General features: G+C 43.1%; 1 protein-coding gene across 6 annotated transcripts in view; it reads right to left on the minus strand.

Annotated features, from left to right (window-relative positions):
• Positions 1-20,673, minus strand: part of Osbpl1a (oxysterol binding protein like 1A) — a 194,093-nt gene that overhangs the window by 106,919 nt on the left and 66,501 nt on the right. For 2 of the 6 annotated variants that reach the window (XM_051163746.1, XM_051163740.1), the window contains one exon: positions 13,104-13,210. In XM_051163746.1, the coding sequence (XP_051019703.1) occupies positions 13,104-13,210 (107 nt within the window). Of the gene's footprint in view, positions 1-4,656; positions 4,770-5,056; positions 5,384-5,907; positions 5,996-13,103; positions 13,211-20,673 lie in introns of those variants that run through there. The other 4 variants (XM_051163743.1, XM_051163742.1, XM_051163745.1 and 1 more) reach the window with 4 other exon arrangements.

The following is a 20,673-nucleotide window of genomic DNA, read 5'->3' on the forward strand; positions in this document are numbered from 1 at the left end:
GAATTTCTCCCAAGAAGACAGAAAACAATTTCCTGTTGCAAACCGAGAATACAGGTGTTCTGTGCAAAGTCTGAAGCCATTTCAGTGTTCTTGGCATTTGCTTTTCTTATTCCTAATCTTAGTTGAGGAACTAGTTTATAGAAAGACCACATCAGCACTGAGAAAGGTGGACCACCTTGTGCTGTGGGTGAACTTTCCTAACTAGCTGTGTTTGTTACAGTTGTGGGTTTTGGCACTAAATCCGGAGGCAGCATTCTAGACTAGCCCTGTGTTTTGCATCCTCCTACCTATATCAGCTAGAACAACAGCTAAATGAGCCCCGCCCCAGGCCCCACCCTTCCTCTGTGAAATAAGAGTAGACCTATTACTTTCAAAGTGTGTTCCACGGAGCTGCTTTAGGTGACAGGAGAGTATTTTTACTTTCATCTGTCCATGTGCTCACATCTATCCCCCAATAAGAACTATAAGAACTAGTATTCCTTTCGATTTTCAGCAAGAACACAAAGAAAAATAAATGAGGAATATACTCAAATCATCTCTATTACATGCAAAATGAACAAGGTTAAACTCAAAACATCATTTCTAATTCAACTGTTAAGAATCCAGAATAACAACACAGCATCAATTACAGAAACAATCTTGTAAGTAGAAGTTGAACATTCAAAAATACAGTTCAGAAAAGCCCAGTGTCCTCACTATAGCAAATGGAACTAGGTAAAGAAGAGCAGGCACCCCCAGAGCAAACACGTGTCCATGTCTGCTGCCGGAAGACTGTGTGCGCCTTCTCCCAGGGCACAGGCTTCTCCTGTGTCCCAGCCACAGAGTACAGCTGCGCACTGCTGCCATTCCTGTCACTACCTGCTGTCTCCCATCATGGTGTCTCTCATCTATACACCATGCTGGGACCACAACATCCTGTGACAAATTCCTATTTTAACAGATTCTCCTAAGAACAGAGTATATGAGAACTACCTACATACAAAACTAATAATCAATCCATTCTTTTCCTATACAGTTTCATACAACTTGTGACAAGCTCTGCAGCTTGCCCAGGGCCACAGAACGAGTTCTCCTTGCTCCTTGACCTCGGCCCCAGGGAGCCACACAGCGGACCCTCTACCTTCTCCTGCCTAGCCTGTCATTCTTCCTAGGCTCTCCCCATGTAGTAAATTATGCCGAACATGTGAGCATTTAAAAAAAATTAGACTCCTGGCATCCTGGGATATGGTTAGCAGATGGTTTATAAAGAAAGGGTATAGCAAGGCAAGGGCAAGAAGGGATAAAAAAGGGAGACGGAGATGAGGAAATGATTGGGATGTAAAATAAAGTGTGTGTTGAGCGGAAATGAGTGAGTTGCGGGGGAGGATGCACAGAGAGGAGCGCAGAGCAGCAGGCACAGGACAGGTAGGCAGGTGAGAGGGGGAGGGCAACATGGGCGACATGCAAACCTCCTGTAAATTTTAGGTGTTTCAAATATTAGGAGGGCATTTGCTTATACTTCTCAAGAAGCAACTTTAAAATGTAATATTAGAGTCCATAAAGTAATGGATAAAGCCAGCAATGACATTCACTAAATTACAAACTATTCAAACACGAAACTAACTAAAGTCTAGAAAAGAATAAATGTTGAGCAAAGTGTCCACACTTCCAGAGAATACACTAAGGGAAAGGTTAGCTCACAGAAAGTGAGACAAAACTGGAAAATTTAACTTAAAATCATCTTATCAAATAGATGCCACAGCTGAAGGTAGCGCAAGAAAACCTTTAACAAAACTTGAGGAAGTATAGACTCATTTGAAGGAAAAATGCCTTCCAAAACACTGAAAGAAACATTGAAAAAAGGGGGTAACTATAGACCCAAGAAAATTTGGAAGATAATAAAGAAGTTCTAACAACACCTTTAATAAGAATAAATTTACAAACTTAAGTAGAAAGAGGATGTCCCTAGAAATACATAACTTGTCAAAGCTTACCCAAAAAGAAATAGAAAACCAAAGTCATCATATAATTATTTAATACATTTAAATAGTAGTTCACAAAACTTACAAAGATGATATTGCTAAACATTTTCAAATTTCAAAGACTAAATCATTTCAATTTTAGGTAAGGTAAGGTAAGGTGCAACAGAAGAAGGAATGCTACCAAGTCAATCTTACGATATCAGAATGATCTTCATCATAGTAAAACAAAGAGAAAATTACAAGCCATTCTCACTTATAAAAAGAAGCTAAAATCCAAATTTAGCATTTTTCGTGGTTTTAAAAGATATAGGAATAAAATGTGAGCATCATCAATATGGTAAATGGTATTTATTAACTACCTTTTAATTAATTTGGAGAGGCTACCATTCTTTGTTTGTTTGTTTACATCATAGCAGAATGTGGATTCACTATCTCAGCATCTATCCAACACTGCCCTGAAAGCCCTGACCAGGAAATTAAGAACGAGAAAAAGAAATTCCAAACATAAGGATCATGAGAACAGAACACAGCTGTCATTCTTTGCAGGTCACAGTTATAATTTCGTCCTTTTTCTCCTTTTATTAACTGGCTGTAGCTGGGCTTCTTTTTTTTTTTTTTCTTTGGTCCTTGTAAATGAGACTTTTACTGGATAATTCTCATAATTATTTTTATTGATATAGGTTATTATTTTTAATAGAAAGATGTAGGGAAGAAAAACATATTTTTGTCTTGAGCCCAAGTGTGGAATGGAGAGCAGACTTGTGAGAGAGCAGGTGATATTTACTCACTTAAAGACGAACCACTTTGTGGGGGTGCTTGGATGTTGCCAGCTGAAAATCATCCTAGTACAGACTCTGCGAGGATAGATATATTTCTTAAGTCCTGAGTGTAGACCTTGTCAAGCCAAAGACCCCACTGACCTCACGGCTCCAGCACCAAGGACACACTGCAGTTCTTACCTGTATTTCCCGACATGCTTCACCTGCTCTGGAACGCTCCTGAGCCTCTCACTGATTGTGTGTGTGTGTGTGTGTGTGTGTGTGTGTCTGTGTGTGTCTGTGTGTGTCCCTGCTACCTCCTTTGCTTATACTTGTCATCCACATGACATTATTTGTGCCTTTGATTTCAAATTTGGGGGCTCTGAGCATGAAGTATGCTCAGGTGACTCAGAGCGGTCCCAGTGATTCCCAAGCTTTTATAGGACAAGGGTGTGTCAGGATTTCAAAAACAGAGCTGCCTCACCTTCCCACATTCCTATTCCCTACCTATGCAGCAAATTATACCAGAAAGCTAGGAGTCAGCTATGACTCCGCCTTCCCCTTCATTGCTCACCATCAGTCCAGCTCTGATTTATGTTTTGGAAGATCTGTGTTTTGTAACTTCCTTTGCTTAACTAACAAGCTTGACTCAGTCCTATTATCTCTCTTGAATCCTTGTACCTGGTTGTCCTGATTTCAGGCCTGTGCTTCACTTTTTCTCCTAAAGATCAAATCTCTCCCTTGATCAAAATCTTTCCGTGACATTAAGCTCTCAGCCTAGGTCTACAACTCTTTAAGCACATTCCAAAGAGTCCTTAGAAAAGACCTTGCTTGCCCTCTCCCCACAGTGCTCCACTCTTCCCGGTCTGCTAATGCACACCCTTTTTGGTTGCTTTTTGGCTGCTTTTGCAAGAATGTTCAGGCCCTGGCTCCTGCAGGACTCTCTCCAGAGTACTGAGACAGCAGGCATGAGGCACCACAGTATTAAGAACGTGTTACTTCATGTGCACTATTTTAAATATGCTTTTATAAATTATCACATATGTAAGAAATGCATTTGGGTTTATTATGGGATAACTGAGTGATTTCCCCCTTTTGTGGAGTGCAGAAAGGCTGAGTGAAGACAACATGGGTCATTTTTACCAACGAAATTCTTGAAAATTAATCTATAAAAGGCTCCTAAAGAAGACGAGGAATAGAGTCCAGCGACTATATTCACAATGATTCAAATTCCTTTAAGGCTCCAGTCGTGGCAAAAGTAACATGGAGACATACCACAATAACCGCCAGGCGCTCACCTTGAGATTAAACACTAGACCAAAACTGAACTACCTTGACAAATTGCTGGTTTCAGTGCTAACCAAACATTACTTGAGACGCTCCATTCTGTAGAATGGAAAGTTTATACTCTGCCCCCATAATCTACCCTACACTTAGTCCACCAACACGAATTGCAAGCATTTTTCTCTTTTCACACTGCTTTCTGCCACGCAATGCTTTGCCTTCCAAGCCAAGTGCCTTCCTTGAATCTAATTAAAACGAAGAAACTTTTAATAGCTCCAGTAACTCTTAAGAGCTGTACTCAGCTATGCCCTCCCATCTTTCTTCCCTGCCTGTCTCCTTCCTTCCAAGCAGAGAAAAATCCAACCCAACTGAAAACCAGAGCCTCTGAATGCTAGGGAGCGAGATGCCGGCCAGCGCCTGAATAATAAAAAACCCTTAATCAAAACAGTAGAAAACGAAAGCCCCCAACACACACACACACACACACACACACACACACACACACACACACACACACACACACACACACACACACACACACGACTTCTCTCTCAATCCTCGGAGGCACTTTCCTGCCAGCGATCCCTGAAACTGCTGTAGTTAAGTTCAGGTCAATGTCAACCAGAGAAGAGATGAAAAAAAAAATCACTAACTTGGAAGGTTATTTAGGACAGTTGTCTTTCAATGCCTTACTCCTCCCGCTCCAGCTGGCTTGACCTAATACTAATATTTAAACCAGAAACAACAGCCAAGGACTGTTTCCCTGGGGGCTCTTCTAGGAACTCAAGGCACAAACACCGAGCAGAACGCCCACTCCACCCCCACCCCAGAAGAAAAGGGGACACTGGGTCTTGTGGCTACATCACGCCCCCCCTCCCCCGCCCCGAGTCAGTTCCGGCTATACACAAACCGGTCCAACTATTCTTGGACCAACTCACATCCCTGGATCACATCTGGTTGTTTTCCCCCTTCCTTGCCTTCTGCCGGGCCACCCCACCCCCTACCCAACCCAGCTTCCCGAGAAGGGCTGAGCAAACACACAAACCCACCCACCTGGGCTGGGTCTTGAAGACCCAGACTGGTGCGTTGCACCCCAGCTCCTCCGTGAGCTTCAGCACAGATGTTTTCGGCCTGCTCTCCTCCTCTTCCAGCCGATCTGATCCGTGAGGCGCGACCCAGGGCAGTACCGCAAGGTCCCTCTAAGTCACCTCGGCGGCCCGCTTTCCCAGCAGCGGTAGAGGTCGGGCAGAGGAGCGGCCGTGGCCCAGGACTCAGCGGCTAGACCACAGAGGTCAGTTCTGCCCCTCGCCCTGGCTGCTGGGCTTGGCCTCAGACCCGCCCTCCGGGGCTCACCCGCCCGCAGAGTCCCGGCCAGCAGAGCCGAGCGGGCGGGCGGGCGGCGTGGCCTGCAGCCGGCAGCAGGCGGTTCCCTTCCTTGTGGTCGCGGTCCCTCCTCCCCTTCCCTGGCGTGGCGGCTCCGGGAAGCTCAGGTAGGGGCTGCCGCTGGGGAAAGCTTGCCCACACCCTTCAAGCTGCCGAGATTCTCCAAGAAGAGAACTGCTCCTGGCTTGTAGCGTGAGCACACACAGGCTCCTGCAAGGTCCTAGAGTGGCCTTGTGCTTAAGCTCCGCTCCTTGACAACTTTTAAACGGCCAGCACACGGCTGCTGAGGAGACTCAAGTAGGCAAAAGACATACTCTTCCAGCAGTCTTGGCTGCTGCAGAAAGGCTCAGGATCCCTAACGCAGAGCAACTCTGCCTGCTTACTACCCCAATAGATACGAGCTGGAGCCGGGCAAAGAGTCAAACATTCTGTCCCTATTGACCTAAGCCCACTTAAACGAGATGGCGACAGACAAGGTCTGCAGTGGCAGGCAACCTCCCAGACAAAAACACACTTCTGACCTGCTAAGGAGACTTCAGGATAACTATGAGAGGCTGTAGCAGAAAAATAAAACTTCTAAAAATTATGCACCTACTCTCCACGTGGGAGAGTACTTTACTGAGCAGGGCAGCAGCGATAAACAAAGTTGGTGTTTATTTAACAAGTCCCAGGGTACCTCGCGTTCCTTTAGATCTGTGTGCCCAGTCTATTTGTAGGGCACACACAGCTCACTCAGAAAACTTGGAATCCATGTCTGAACGTTTCACAGTGACTTTGAAATTTCTAGATTGATAATTAAGCACACTTGGCCATGAAGGGGAGGCCCCGGCTGCAGATTCTTTCCCTTCAGGCCCGAAGCCCTAGAAAAAGAACCCAGCTTACAGAAGAGGTCATCAACACAGCAGGGATGACAACAAAGGATACTTTGTTTTACAAGGCAGTTTACAAGGACCCTGAAATGGGGAAGGGGCACCACACCCATCGCTTCCTATGAACCTGCACACTTTTATCTTGGCTTTCAGACTTGGAAATAGAATTCCCAAGAAATTTGCTTGAAATTGATGTAGCAGAGTTTAGATGCAGACAGTTCTGACCTGAAAGCTAAGTTCGTTCTTTCTTTCTTTCTTTCTTTTTCCTTTTTTTTTTTTTTTTTTTTTTTTTTTTTTTTTTTTTTTTGGCTTGTTTTTGTTTTTGTTTGCTTTTTTGAGACAGGGTTTCTCTGTGTAGCCCTGGCTGTCCTGGACTCTCTTTGTAGACCAGACCAGGCTGGAACTCATAGGGATCCACCTGTCTCTGCCTCCCAAGTGCTGGGATTAAAGGCCTGTGCCACCACGCCCAGCCATGTTCTTCCTTTTTTACAGTCATTGTTCATGCACTCAGATATCTATTAGCCATCAACAATACGCCAAGCTCAAGCTAAAGACAGAATGAAGAATGCTGTGTCTTTAAAGAGCTCCAGTGTGATGTGCGTCGTGATGTAATGTGGCCACAGGAAGTCCTGGGACCGAAGAGCCTAACCTAGTTTTAAAGGGTGGAACCTGGGATTAGGAGGTGGCAGTCACCCTTAGAGCTGCCCTGGGAGCCTCACAGAGCAGTTATGGATGGAGAAAAGGGGAGCAGTGGGAACTGCAGAGGTCAGATTGACAGAATTCAGTCAAAACAGGGAAAATGAGGAAGAAGGCTCAACTAAAGATATTTCCCACAGTCTCACCTTAGTGGGAATGCCAACTGAGATGGATAAAGGCCTGTTTTAGACAAACTGGTTTTGAATCTCTTACAGAACAAAAGGCAGCTTACATACTGATTCAGAGCTCCAGAAATGTAGGTCGGGGTCGAAATAGTTGTGTATTCCTAGTGAAGGAAGTGGGTACTACCAATGCACGAAGGATACTGCAGGAAAATCACCCGCGTGGTGTGGCTGCTAACATCTAAGGCGTGGCGGCAGAAGCAGGTGCTTCAGAAGGTGAGTAAGGAAGGGACAGAGCAGCCACACCGGACAAAGAAGCAAAGAAGGAGAGCTACCATGGAGGCCACAGAAAGAGCAAAGAAGCAGTAAGTAGCCAAAAGTCAAGTCCTTCAGAAAGCAAGCAAAATAACTTAAGTGTCCTCTCAAGAGGGCACATCTGTACTCTCAGCACTATGAAGGTTGAGGCAGGAGGATCAAGAATTCAAGGTTATCCTTGGCTACATAGTGAGTCTGAGGCCAGGCTGAACTACATAAAAGCCTATCTATCCCAAACAGCAACAACAAACAAAGCCTCCCATTTAACCGCACGGAGACAATGGTCAGAATCCCTTCTGTGGCCTAGAGCAGAGAGGAAACTGAAAGGAAAAGCACCCTGTTTCCGGGAGTGAAACTGGAAAGACACACATATACAATGGAGGCTACAATAAGGAAAGGTGCGGAAGAAAAGACCAACTCAGAAGCAGAGTAAGAACCAGAAGCTTCTGACACAAGAAGACACAAGGGACGCACATGCAGACACGCTGGGGTGAGGTTATGGCATGGACTGATGGAGTGCGCACCGACTTCTGAGAAGAGGATGTGGCTAGAACACGGTGGTAGTTAGAGCAGCTGTCATCCATATCAGCGAACAAGAGCCGAGGGAGATAGAATGACTCAAGCATCACCTGGAAGCACTGAAAGGCAAATCACCATGAGAGGTCAAGCCTTGGAAGAGTGGCACAGCCCGCATGATCACGTGGTTTCTCTTCAACAGAAACAGTGCTCTCTCCAGAGGAACAGCACAAGCTGTAACCTTTCAGACCATCCAGCCCAGTATCTGCATCTTTCCACCAGCATCAGCCACACATCTGGGTCACCTCCCCTCGGTGGCAGGAGACTTAACATGAAAGCATGCAATGTTTACAAGTGAGCTTCTAGCAACTTCAACCAGGCAGGCTCCTGACTCAGAAAAACTGGTTTGACTAAGTACACAGTGCCAGTGATGGCTCCCGGTATCACTGTAGTATTTCCAGGACCATACTCCGGTGAGAAAAAACATGGAAATATATAATTTACGAAACAAATGTCTTGCTTTTAGATAAAGTCTCAGACAAGGTTAAAGAAAATAAAAATTAAAAACAGCTTTACTATTTCCGTGTGTTCCTGTAGCTTTTTTTCCCTTTAAAAGATCAACACAAAGGGCTAGGGTGATGCCACAGCCAGTGAACTGCTTCTCTTAACTGCAAGAGAAGCTGAGTTTGAGCCCCAGACCCCAAGTAAATAGCTGGCCATGATGGCTCACTCACACTTGTAATCCTAGAGGTCACAGGAGACAGGTGGACTGCTAAGGCTTGCAGCCAGCCCAGCCTACCTGGTGAATTCCAGGCTAATGACAGCCCTGTTCAAAAACCAAGGTGGGTGGTATCAAAGAACAACAGCCAGCGTTTTCTTCAGGCCTCCACACACTCCTCCACTACCAGCACCACACACACACACACACACACACACACACACTGCAAAAATTTTCAGCTTATTTTGGAATAGTATAGCATTCTCAACAAATTAGATTTGTTTTGTTTTGCTTTTAGTAAATTAAATCTGCCTGCAATAACACTTCAGTTATCTATAGGTTATAATGAAAACTCCAGCTGTTTAGGTCACATGAGAGCATGCCCCCAAAAGTAAAACATCCACATATTACAGAACCAGAAGGCACAAGACTCAGGCACAAAGGCCCACAAACACTAAAACTGCCTTGGTTTCCATAACAAGCCAGAGTAGTCTATATGGATATGGTTGTACCAAGTCTCATACTCTGCTTTCCTCATGAATTAATCGTGATTAGACCAAGTAAATCAGAAAGGGTCAGAACTCACTGTTAGACGCAAGCACATGGCTGTGATAAACTCCAAGGAGCAGATAAGGACTTAAGGGCATTTTTAGGACTGACCTCTTAGCACAATCCTGGGAATATTGTCTTTAAAGTATCTCTGTATTGAGGTAAAGAGGCATGCCTAACATGCAAAGAGACAATCCCAAGACAACTGAAAATATAAAATTAAATTTTTATATCCTAAAATCAATGAGTGGGGCTGAGAGTGTGGCAGAGTGGCAGAGCCTTCACCTGGCAAGCACAAGGCGCTGGCTTGCATTCCTAGCAAAAACGATAAAGTAACCGAACATCTTTTAAGACGGGCAAGTAAAGAGAATAAAAAAAGTACAGGCTTGCTGCTATGGGGTTCAGTGGCGTTGTGAAACATACAAAACAGGGGCATGGCCAAGAGGAGGGGCTCCTTTAGTCTTCAAAACTATCACATGGTTTTCAGCTGGCCACATTTACAAAAAAGACAATATTTAGGAAAAAAAAAAAAAAAACCCAGCTCTCTCTACCCCCTCTACCTGCTCTGCCCTCTTACTTTCTCTCTCTCCCTCTTCCTCTCTCTCATATCTCTCTCTCTCTCTCTTCTTTCTCTCTCTGTCTCTCTCTCTCTCTCTGGGGTACCCCTTCCGTTTTTCCTTCTCCCTCTATGGTCATTTAATAAACTCCTCTACAACATAAAAAAACAAACAACAACAACAACAAAAAAAACAAATGATTAAACAGCTACGACCAAACTGAGACACACAAGTCTGTATGACTTCAGAGCTCTTTTAATAAAGATTCAGATAGTAGAAATGCAATTTATAATGGCAGATAAGCAAGACAGTCCAGTATGCCACTGTGATCTCAATTAGGCTACTCCATTCCTATGCTGTGACTGAACCGTATCTGAATGACAAACTTCCTGTCTGCTGTGATGGATCCTGCCTATAATTCCAGCACTCAAGAAGCTGAGGTAGGTATACTGAAAGTTCAAGGTCAACTATAGCTATGTATTGAAAAGTTGTCTTTGATGATGATGATGATGATGATGATGATGGAGGAAGGAAGAAAACCTTCATAGACACTATGTATTCACTTCTCATTTATCCCTCATTTCTCAGAAGAAAATTCATGATTTTACTGGGAGATGGAATTCCATAATATTTCTGAAAAGCTATCTTAAAGGAACAGTAAACATCTTATACATTAAATAGCAGTTTCTAAGTGAAAAGCTCTCCACGCAGGATGCTATACTCCCTGTGTGCCTGTGCACCTGTAGGCATTTGATCCGGCATCATTTACTCTTACAGAACTAACTAATGTTCTATACCATTTTGTTTTAAGGAAAGCCATCACACATTTGGATAAAGACTGAAGTTTAAACCAGGCCTGCTACACTTTGAGGCCAGGGCTTCCAACAACTTCCTGCTTGTCTCCTTTACATCAAACATCAAAGCTCAGGGACCACCACTGCTGCTCCTTGGCAAGTAGTGAGTAATGGGGGGCAGAATCATCCCAAGAGCAGGGAAATCTTCTTCTTCTTCTTCTTTTTTTTTTTTAAATCTTTTTCTTTTCCTGTGAGGGGAGCAGGTGCAGAGGCTCACTATGTAGCCCAATGTGATCTACGCTGTCTCTGAACTAGCTTTTTTCAGAACAAGACAAACAAAATATTAAAGACTCAAGAAGGGATCACGAGTGTTACTTATGCGAACTCTTCATGATCATGACTGCCAGCTTTTATTCAGAGCTCAGTGCTCACTGGCCCAGGGCATTCTGCTTATGCTACTGCACATAACCTTCCTGGCAAACTTTAGAGGCAAAGAAAATTTAATAAATAGTCACTAAGCTAATACTTTTGTCTATCTAGATTGTTTTTCAGTAAGAAATGGGTTATACACTGTTTTATACTGGCGGTTTAAAAAATTAAAACACATGTATTTTTCCAGAAATTAAACACCCACCAAGCCTAACTCTTGTTCAGCTTTAAAAGTCATACCTCCCTAGAATGAAACGGTGCCCGCACATTCATCAGGTACAACAGAAGACACGAGAGACTTGGTTTTACAGAGTGCTAAATACCGCACAAAGCCAGCAATGTAATTCGGTTCCAAAGTTATTATCTCACTTCAGACTTACTTAGAACATTATATCATCTCTCATTTAAACAAACTAGCACATGAAATATGCAAACCTCCAAAACCAGAAATGCTGAGAAGGGACATTTTTAGAAAAATTGACACTTAATCATTACAAGACGTAATGGTATGAAGGCTGAGGAGGACTGGCTAGGCATGTTTGCTGTAGGTTGTACAAAACAGCATCTTAGAGGCTGTGCCTTGCCCTAGGTGACTCCATTTTATGCAATGCCATTTGGCCCACTTAGGGCGAAAGTGCTGATGCAGAAGGACTTTATCTGGTCTGTTCTGGCAAACTATTACCATCTGAACAGCACAAACCACAGCACAGACCAAAAGCTAGATGCGCACGCCAAGTAAAACATTGTCTGTAAACTTAGCAGAGGAAAACGAGGACATGTGGGCATGCCAAGGCTGTATCAGAAAAACCAAGTCCAGGAGCACAGCACAGACAGCACCACACCTCACATTGGATGTGGTGGCACCCACCTGACATAAAACCAGCCACCTGGAGCATGGTGACACCCTGCAATGAACTTGTGACTTTGTCCCGGAGACGTAGTTTAGTACACTCCTCATCTAACACAAACCACTTGAATTGCCACTACCCTAGACTTGGATCTGAGCTTCAATCAGCTCTTCAGTGAGTAAGCTTGGCCCACTACCAACCCAAAGGCTTCTGAGCAGGCTCCTTGATGCCTTATGTAACTACCTGCCCTGGTCTCTGTCTATGCAAGCTCTCTAGCTCTGCCTTACGAGGGCCTCTGTAGCCTCTTTAATCCTTTCCTCGACATTCAGTATCCTGTATCATCATCATCATCTTTTTCTTCTTCTTCTTCTTCTTCTTCTTCTTCTTCTTCTTCTTCTTCTTCTTCTTCTTCTTCTTCTTCTTCTTCTTCTTTTTGGTTTTTTGAGACAGGGTTTCTCTGTGTAGCCTTGGCTGTCCTAGACTCACTTTGTAGACCAGGCTGGCCTCGAACTCAGAGATATCCGCCTGCCTCTGCCTCTCAAGTTCTGGGATTAAAGGCATGCACCACCACGCCCGGCTTCCTGTATCTTCTTATATGAAGTACATGGGTGATCTTTAGAGTTAATATTGGAATAAAAGAACATGTGACTGCAAATAACGAGTGTACCAAGGAAAATCAAAAGATATGGTAAATTACAACAAAGAAAAGTAACTTAGCATATAAACGTGTACACACACACACACACACACACACACACACACACACACACACGGGGTTAAAGAAGAGATGTGCATTCAAGTGCACTGCCCAGAGTCTGGCAGAAGGCACTGGATCTCCTTGGAGCTGGAGTTACTAGTTGAGACAAAGAAAAGACATTTTTACAGTATTTTAATCCTTAAAAAGAGAATAACCTATGGACAGCCACACTGCTCCACTCAAATTTGTAAAAATCCAGTGGCATACTGTTGAGCAGGAAAGCAGCAGCGGAGGGAAGTTCATCATGGAGGTCAGTTTTCAGAGCCAACATAATAATATCCTGTTGTTATAGAGTCCTCTCCATCCCTAGGATTATTGAAATGCCACAACCATCGGGTAGATCAATGTTACAAGGTTTTTTCACAATCACCCCATTTGAACAAGAATGAGTAAGTTCTGAATTTTGATGGAAAGTGAAGTTTTCATTTCCTTTGATAATACTAATTCTATATAACATTTGAACATCTTAAACACAGTGGCTTATCAGATAATTAGGCACCTGACACCCAAGGAACTGCTATTAAAACTTCAACCCTGATTGACCTACCCCTTCTTGTTTAGTGAAGAGATTAAGGCAGTCACTCAGTGCCACACAAGTCTCTCTAGAAGCTTCAGAGACAACGTCAGCTTTTTGAAGAAATGATGGAAGCATATCTGTAAACAAACAAACATTGGTATATGTTAAAGGAAAACCACAAAACCCTTTACATCACTACCTCCTCCACGTGCCCTCCCTGCCGAGCACAGCAGGGACAGAGGCAGGGCTTACCACAGTAGGCAAGCAGCTGCTGCTGTCTCATCAGTTTGTAGCAGTTAGCACCTGCCTGCCAGCCCCAACGACAGACAAGACTTTAAAAGCTCACAGGAACTGGACAGCTTTGTGATGCTTAGGGAAAGCAGCAACAAGGGCAGACAGTATGGCTATAACACAACATTTCCTTCCATGACAGTCTCTGCTGGGTAAGTAATTTTATTCAAAAGCCAAGTGCTAAAAAGAGACAAAAATAATTCTGTGGTTGACATGGAGGCTAACATATCTGAAGGCGGCATTAATTCAACTTCATCTAGCTCTTATTTGGAAAAATGTTTGGCATAAGTGGGTATTTGTACTTTCAAAAATGCAGCCCCTATGGACGCCCACAGCTCGTCAGTGTGAGCTTAAGCTAGGGACCAAGAAGGAAAAGGTAATATCAGACCTTAGCTCTGCCAGACAGGACAAATCCTAAGCATTTTCCCAGTAAAAATAAAAAAAAAAACTATACTAGTGTGAAAAAGCTGAAAATAGGTATCACTTAAAAATGAACAAAATGTTGTGAATACCCTACCCAGATTGATGCAAGATAAATGCTTGGCTTTCTGTTAGTTATGCACTAAGGTTATTTAAATTTATTCTTCTAACCAAATAAAATTTTTAATATTTAAGAAAGCTTTTCATTTAAATAAAACTGAAAAAGAAAAACCTGCAGCATTCCTTGTGTTTCGAATAATCTTGACTTATTTAAAACAAATAAACAATAAGGCAAAGAGACCAAAAACTTAGCAAATGTCAGGCAGGCCACAGGCAGCAGGTCCCGGTAAGATGCAAACACTCCTGAAGAGGAGTGACGGTGAGAATAGAGTAGACTCTCAGGCCAGTCAACGCATGTGTCCAGTGTTTACAGTCATCGCTCAGTGATAAAATCTAAATGTCAATCGTCCTCAGCCTTGCTTTAAGCATTCCTAAATTGTCTACATTAATGTGATTTTTTTAAAAGGGTGTATGGAAAAGATACATACTCATAAGGCAGAAGTGAGCAAGAAAAATATGAGTAAACAAAGAAGTGAATCATCTTTCCTCAACATCAGGACCTGCATCCCTTCTACTCTCTCGTCCTCAACAGTCCGAGGTGACAGCGGCTCTGAATATATGATTTAACTTCCATTTGTTTCATTTTGGATCGTTGATACACACCATCAAGGGTCACCCTCTACTTGCTTGTTAAACGACTAAGAAAGTGCCACATGCTAGATGCCAGGGACTCCAGCAATAGAAATGCAGCAGATGTCACACAACTGTGACACACACAAGAGAAAAACAGACTCAGCCTCTGTCCTCCATAAATGGGCTGGGTAATCTAGTAATGTTCCACTTTTGCGACACAAATGACATTATGATGTAATCATGGATCTGTTGGTTTTTGTCTGTTTGTTTTTTTAAGTAAATATCATCATACATTTAATCGTCTCCAATAAACCCTAAGTTGTAGATAATTTCTGATTTAGATACTTAATTAATACAAAGCAAATATTAAGTGTCCAAACATGTAAACGTACTTAAATATCCTTCAGCAAATCCATTCTACAAGCTTTCTAAACACATACACACACACCTACACCGTACTTCATTTCTCTGGCAACCCACTGTTAGAGCAAGGTCTTAAGATAAACCTGAATTTTTGTGGCAGTTTGCTTAAAGACCTGAGGACCCCTGGCTTATGAGCCATCTTAGAACTATTCACATGGGCTTGCTTCTTAGACATTGGTATTTACATACTGTCAGACACACACACACACACACACACACACACACACACACACACACACAGACACAAAGACCCACTGAATTTTTTTAAAAGGGACAAAATGGAATCACTAAAAATATCTTTTAGGCTGTTAATATTTGGAAACTACACTGCCAGCATGAACACAAAATGGCCACTCTGTTACCTTATATGACCTCCTATAAGAATGATATTGCTAATTTTGAGGAAAAAATTATTTTTGTACTAAAAATATTTCTAAAGTCATTAAAGCTGCTAGAAGATCATGATCATACTGGGAAAGCATAACTTTAGAGGCATATAAAAAGCTCACAGTCTGTCATTTTTCATGATTATACTGCACAATTTTTAATTGGGTAAGTTTAAAAAACAATGAGAAAGTACTCGTTTCTTTTCTCCCTGTAGCAAATTAAATCTCAATTTAGGTAACCTTCTACCTAGGCCTCAATGGATCTCTGCAATACTGAAGACACTATGGCAATCGTGTGACCCAGGCTGCTGTCTTAGAAACACTAGTTTACCTAGACGAGCCTCTACTTTATTTCTTTCAAACCATTACTTGAGATATTACTTCTCTAGATATCACATGTCCTAAGAGTCATAAGTTTCACCAATTTGGAAACACACACACACACACACACACACACACACACACACACACACCACACACACACACACACACACACACACACACACACGAAGGCCTACCCCTAGCTCAAATGGCATCCTCCTATAAAGCTTCCTTAAAGACATCTGTGGGGCTTGATGGCAGCACTAACTAATGCATCTGTCACTCTGTTACCATATAAACTCTAAACTCTTCCACACAGCCTACATGATGATCTCCACATATCTCAAAAAAAGGAGGGGGTGGCTCTGAGGAATGATCTTCAGTCTGCACATGCGCACACCTATCCACCCACACAGGGTGGGGGAGGAGGGGGAAGAGAATAAAAGTAATTTCTCAGTCTGACTTTACTACCAGTTCAGAATCACATGAACTCCTCAAAAAAATCAATACACTTTCCTGAAAGTTGAGAAAATGGCATGTACAAATAAACATTTTATTTTTTTTAAAAAAATCTCTCTATATATATAACTTGAAAAAGAAGAAAATAAGAGATGTGACAGTATACATGACCCAAGAAAATGAATATAGATTTACCTACTGGTTTAAGTTAAGATATAAGTTTGAAGACAATCATCTACTAAGAGACATCCGAATGCTGTGTATATTGGCCTCTGTATGCTATCTATAGGTAATTTATACTAACTGCACTAAAGAATATAAGATATATGTCCCAGGGTGCAGTATCCAATGGGTTAAATAATAAAAAGACATCAGTGATGTGATAAAATCAAATTCAAAACAAATAAAGCATTCTTTTAAAATGCTAGCTATCCAGCGAAGGAAGCAATTATGATTAGAGAAAGCAACTCTGATGAAGAGGAAGAAATGACTTGAAATCTTAAAGAACAATAGCATCACTGTTGCTAAATGCCAGCTGGGTAAAATGCCCTATCTAAACCACTAGTGCTAGGAGAAGACAGTGTCACAGCAAGGTCAAGGTGACTCTGGAGAGGTGGGTAAGATTTCAGGTGCCATTTGCTGAGCAGCACCATACAGAAGGAAGCACACCAGGTGCTGCAGGGCAGGGTTAAGAAGGGCATGTGTCTTGTGCGTCTCTGCGCCTTTTATATTCTGGTTTGCTTGGGGTTTTCGCTTGTTTTCTAAAGAGAAGAGAAAGGAAGAGTGTCTCCTTTCTTGGGTGAGCAGGAGGTGGGGAGGCTCTGAGAAGAGCTATGGGAAAACCCCGTGATCAGAATATGCTGTGTTGGGGCTCAGCAGTCAAGAGCACTGGCTGCTCTTCCAGAGAACCGGGGTTCAATTCCTAGCTCCCACATGGCAACTCAAAATTGTCTGTACCTCCTTGTTCCAGGGGATCTGACACCCTCATACAGACATATATGCAGGCAAAACACTGATGTATATAAAATAAGAATTATTTAAAAAACAGAATATAGTTAAAAATTACAACAGAAGATGTGTATTTGAGTTATAGAAATATCTTATTCTAATACACAAAGAGAGTTCTCGAGGAAGAGGAAATGGATGACAGAGAGCCTTATCTTCACAGAACTTGCATCTAAGAAAGGGGGGGGGGAGCCCCTTGAAGACTTTAGAACACACAGAGAGAAATGCACATGATGAATAGGAAAAAGGTTGAATCGTGTTTTTAAAATTACATATTTTTGAAGCTGGTGCTTTTCCAGGAGACCCTATGGGTTAGACCCTTATTGGATTAATTAGTCAGCAGTAGCCAACAGATTTATGTTTATATATTTTACATTTTCTTATAAAAAAGAGACAAATAAAGCAGAAAAACTCATTTTAATCCAACTGAACAGAAACTCCCTCAAAGGCTACTGATTGGCTTGCATTACTCCTGACTGATGGTATGAAAAAAAAAAAACAAACAGAATTTAAATAACCAATAATTAGAGCAGCGTCATGACTGACAGAGCCCGACCTATGAGGATGCATCAGTGTGTGAGGCTGGTCCACCACGTTTAAAAGCGTTTCCATATGCTGTTCTCCTGACTGCTACAGACTTGGGCTAACCTCCTTACTCAAGCCTGCTGCTGCAAAGCCAGCTTGGACCAAGGACAGAGGCTCCCTCCCCGGCGCTACACTTACTCCAAGCAAGCCTTGTGACCTATGCCTTCCCTTCTCTTCCCACCTTTTAAACAGTGTATACCCACCCAGAGCTGGAACCTACACACAAAACTATATACAGACTGCTCAGGGTATGAAGGGAGGAAGTGCAGAGTAACTTGGAGACATGTAGCGGGAACACTGCGGCTGCTCTTAGACATGTCAGAGAGTCTTGGGAAACCACGCATAAAGAGATGAGGGAGCGTTCCCATCTCACAGCTTGTGCTCAGCATACGTTAAGACAACCTGAGGAGGAGAAAGAGAGCTGGGTGTGGTGGCGCACGCCTTTAATCCCAGCACTCCCAGGAGGCAAAGGCAGGCCGATCAATGTGAGTTCGAGGCCAGCCTGCTCAACAAAGCGAGTCCAGGATAGACACACACAGAGAAACCCTGTGTCAAAAACAAAAAACAAAAAACAACAGCAACAACAAAACAAAACAAAACAAAAAAACAAGAAAAAACAAAGGAGGAGAAAGAGATGAGATGACTAAAGTAAATAGACCAAGGTCATAAAGTCAGTCAACTCCGTCTTCATAACATACCCTTCAGGCACTAAGGCTGAGCTAGGCCCTCTCTGTAAGAGACACCTCTGCCCTGAAGAATATTCAAAGAGACAGATGGGCAAACCAGCTGGACTTCATGGGAAAGACAGCTCCAGGACCTTTAGAATTAAGGGGGGGAGGGGCAGAGCTCTGTGGGAGGTGGAGGGGATCATGACAACACACAGGCAGAGTGAGGACAGGAATCAGCTTAGAAAGCTGGGTGATCTGATGATGCTTTTTTGGTTTGTTTTTGGTTTTTGTTTTTGTTTTTTTGTTGTTGTTGTTGTTTTGAGATGAAAAGTAGAATAAAAGAAAAGGGTTGATGGAAAATAATGCAATTTTTAATTGTACTCAGAGGACTTGAGCTGTATATGTCAATATACTCTGCTTCAAACTTCTAGACGGGTAACACAGAGTTAACAGCTCAAGTAGAGTAGCCAAGCTGGCAAACTAGGTTGAAGGCAGGTAATCTGGCCACACCCACCCATGTAATAGCAACAAGGAGGAACAGGCAGCAGAGCTCTAAAGGAGACCAGAGCTAGGAGAGAGAAGAAAAGTCAAGGCTGGTATGGCAGGAGTAAAGACAGAGGTGGGTGTCAGACAGGATGTGAGAGCAGGACTGACAGATGTGATGTACTCTCTGCTGACCGGCTTTTATATCAACCTGACACAGGACAGAGTCATTCCAGATAAGGGAACCTCAGATGAGAAAAGTACTCCATAAGACTGGCCTATAGGCAGATCTGTAGGGATAGTTTCTTAGTGATTGATGAGGGAGGGCCCAGCCTATTGTGCGTGGAGCCGTCCTTGGGCAGGCGGTCCTGGACGCTATGAGCAAGCAGGTTGAACAAGCCATGGAAGCAGGCCAGTTAGCTGCCCTCCTCTGGCGTCTGCAGCAGCTCCTGTCCTGTTTGATCCTGTCTTGACTTCCTTCCCTAAGGGACTATGACACAGAAGTGTAAGCAAAATAAACACTTAGCTCCCCAAAATATTTGATCAGGGTGTTTTATCACAGCAACAGAAATCCTAACCAAGACACAATCCTAAATCAGGGGTGTAAAGCACCTTGTAAACCCACACACTTGGGGTGGGGGCATGGCAAGGTGGGAAAAGCTTTCCCTTGTGTCCACCAATAAAGAAAGGCAATTTGCTTGTTGCTCTGGGTAGGAACCACAGTGACTGAGAATCCCTAGACCTTTGAATCATCTAGTTGTGAAATTCCAATTTCAAAACATCAGCCAGGATACAGGAAAAAAAAACCAACTTTGTAGCCTCGACCTAGCAGAAAGTTACTCTGCAGAGACACCTTCACCTGTAGGAAGCAGGGAAAACACACTTCCTTCAGGAGCTCAAGGGAAGATACAATGCAGGGGGGCATGTTCTGTATTCTCAACAGTAAGCTGCAGACCCTGAGTTAGGGGAGTTTTCTGACATAATCATTGGAAAGATCATGTTGGCATGGGGAAATGAACATTTTTACATTTACTTCACTGGGGGAGGGGTGTGCTTACCATGGCACACCTGTGGGGGTCAAAGAGAAACACGAAGGCTGTTGTCCTTTTTCACAGTGTGGGTTCCAGGCCATCAGGCTTAATGCCAAGTGCCTCTTTACCTGCTGAGCTATATTTTAGGCCTATAAAACAAAATGTAAAGTTCCCATCTACAATTTCTGGAATCAGAACGGCATTAAGACTAGAAATGACAAAGCCAGGGGATCAAAGAGAAAAGGACACAAAGGTGAGAGCTAAATAAACCAGAAGGTGATGCTAAAACAGTCATCCGACTAGGAGATTCCAAGACAGTGGTGCCCAGTATGTACCATGTCTAGTGAGCAGAGGAGCAGAGGCTGGGAAAGGGACTGACAGGAACAACCCAGGAATGCCAGACGCTGCCTGATCCCGCCAACACACACACACACACACACACACACACACACACACACACACACACACACACACACGAGAGCCAGTTTGGAAGTCACAAACTTTGAGCACCTTGGGGAACAGAGGATAGGCACAGCAGAAAAAATGTTTTCAGACTGCAGCATGTAAAGGTGAGGAAGCAGCCCAGTGAAGTCCTTGCTTAGTATGGCTAAGCCCTAGAGTCGAGCCCACACAAAGCAGTAAATCAGAACGCAATGTGAAAACGTGGACATTTTCAGAGAAACTAAGAGCTAGAGTTTGATAAAATAAGAAAGTTCTGTCATGTTTCTCTTCTGGTGGATGGGGGAAAAAAAAGAACAAACATTTTTAAGAGAAAATAGTTTTAAACTTTTCTAGATTGAAGAAAGATCACTGAGTCGTAAGCTACAAAACAGAC

The sequence above is a fragment of the Acomys russatus genome, chromosome 20 (genome assembly GCF_903995435.1).
Source record: "Acomys russatus chromosome 20, mAcoRus1.1, whole genome shotgun sequence".
Lineage (NCBI taxonomy): Eukaryota > Metazoa > Chordata > Mammalia > Rodentia > Muridae > Acomys > Acomys russatus.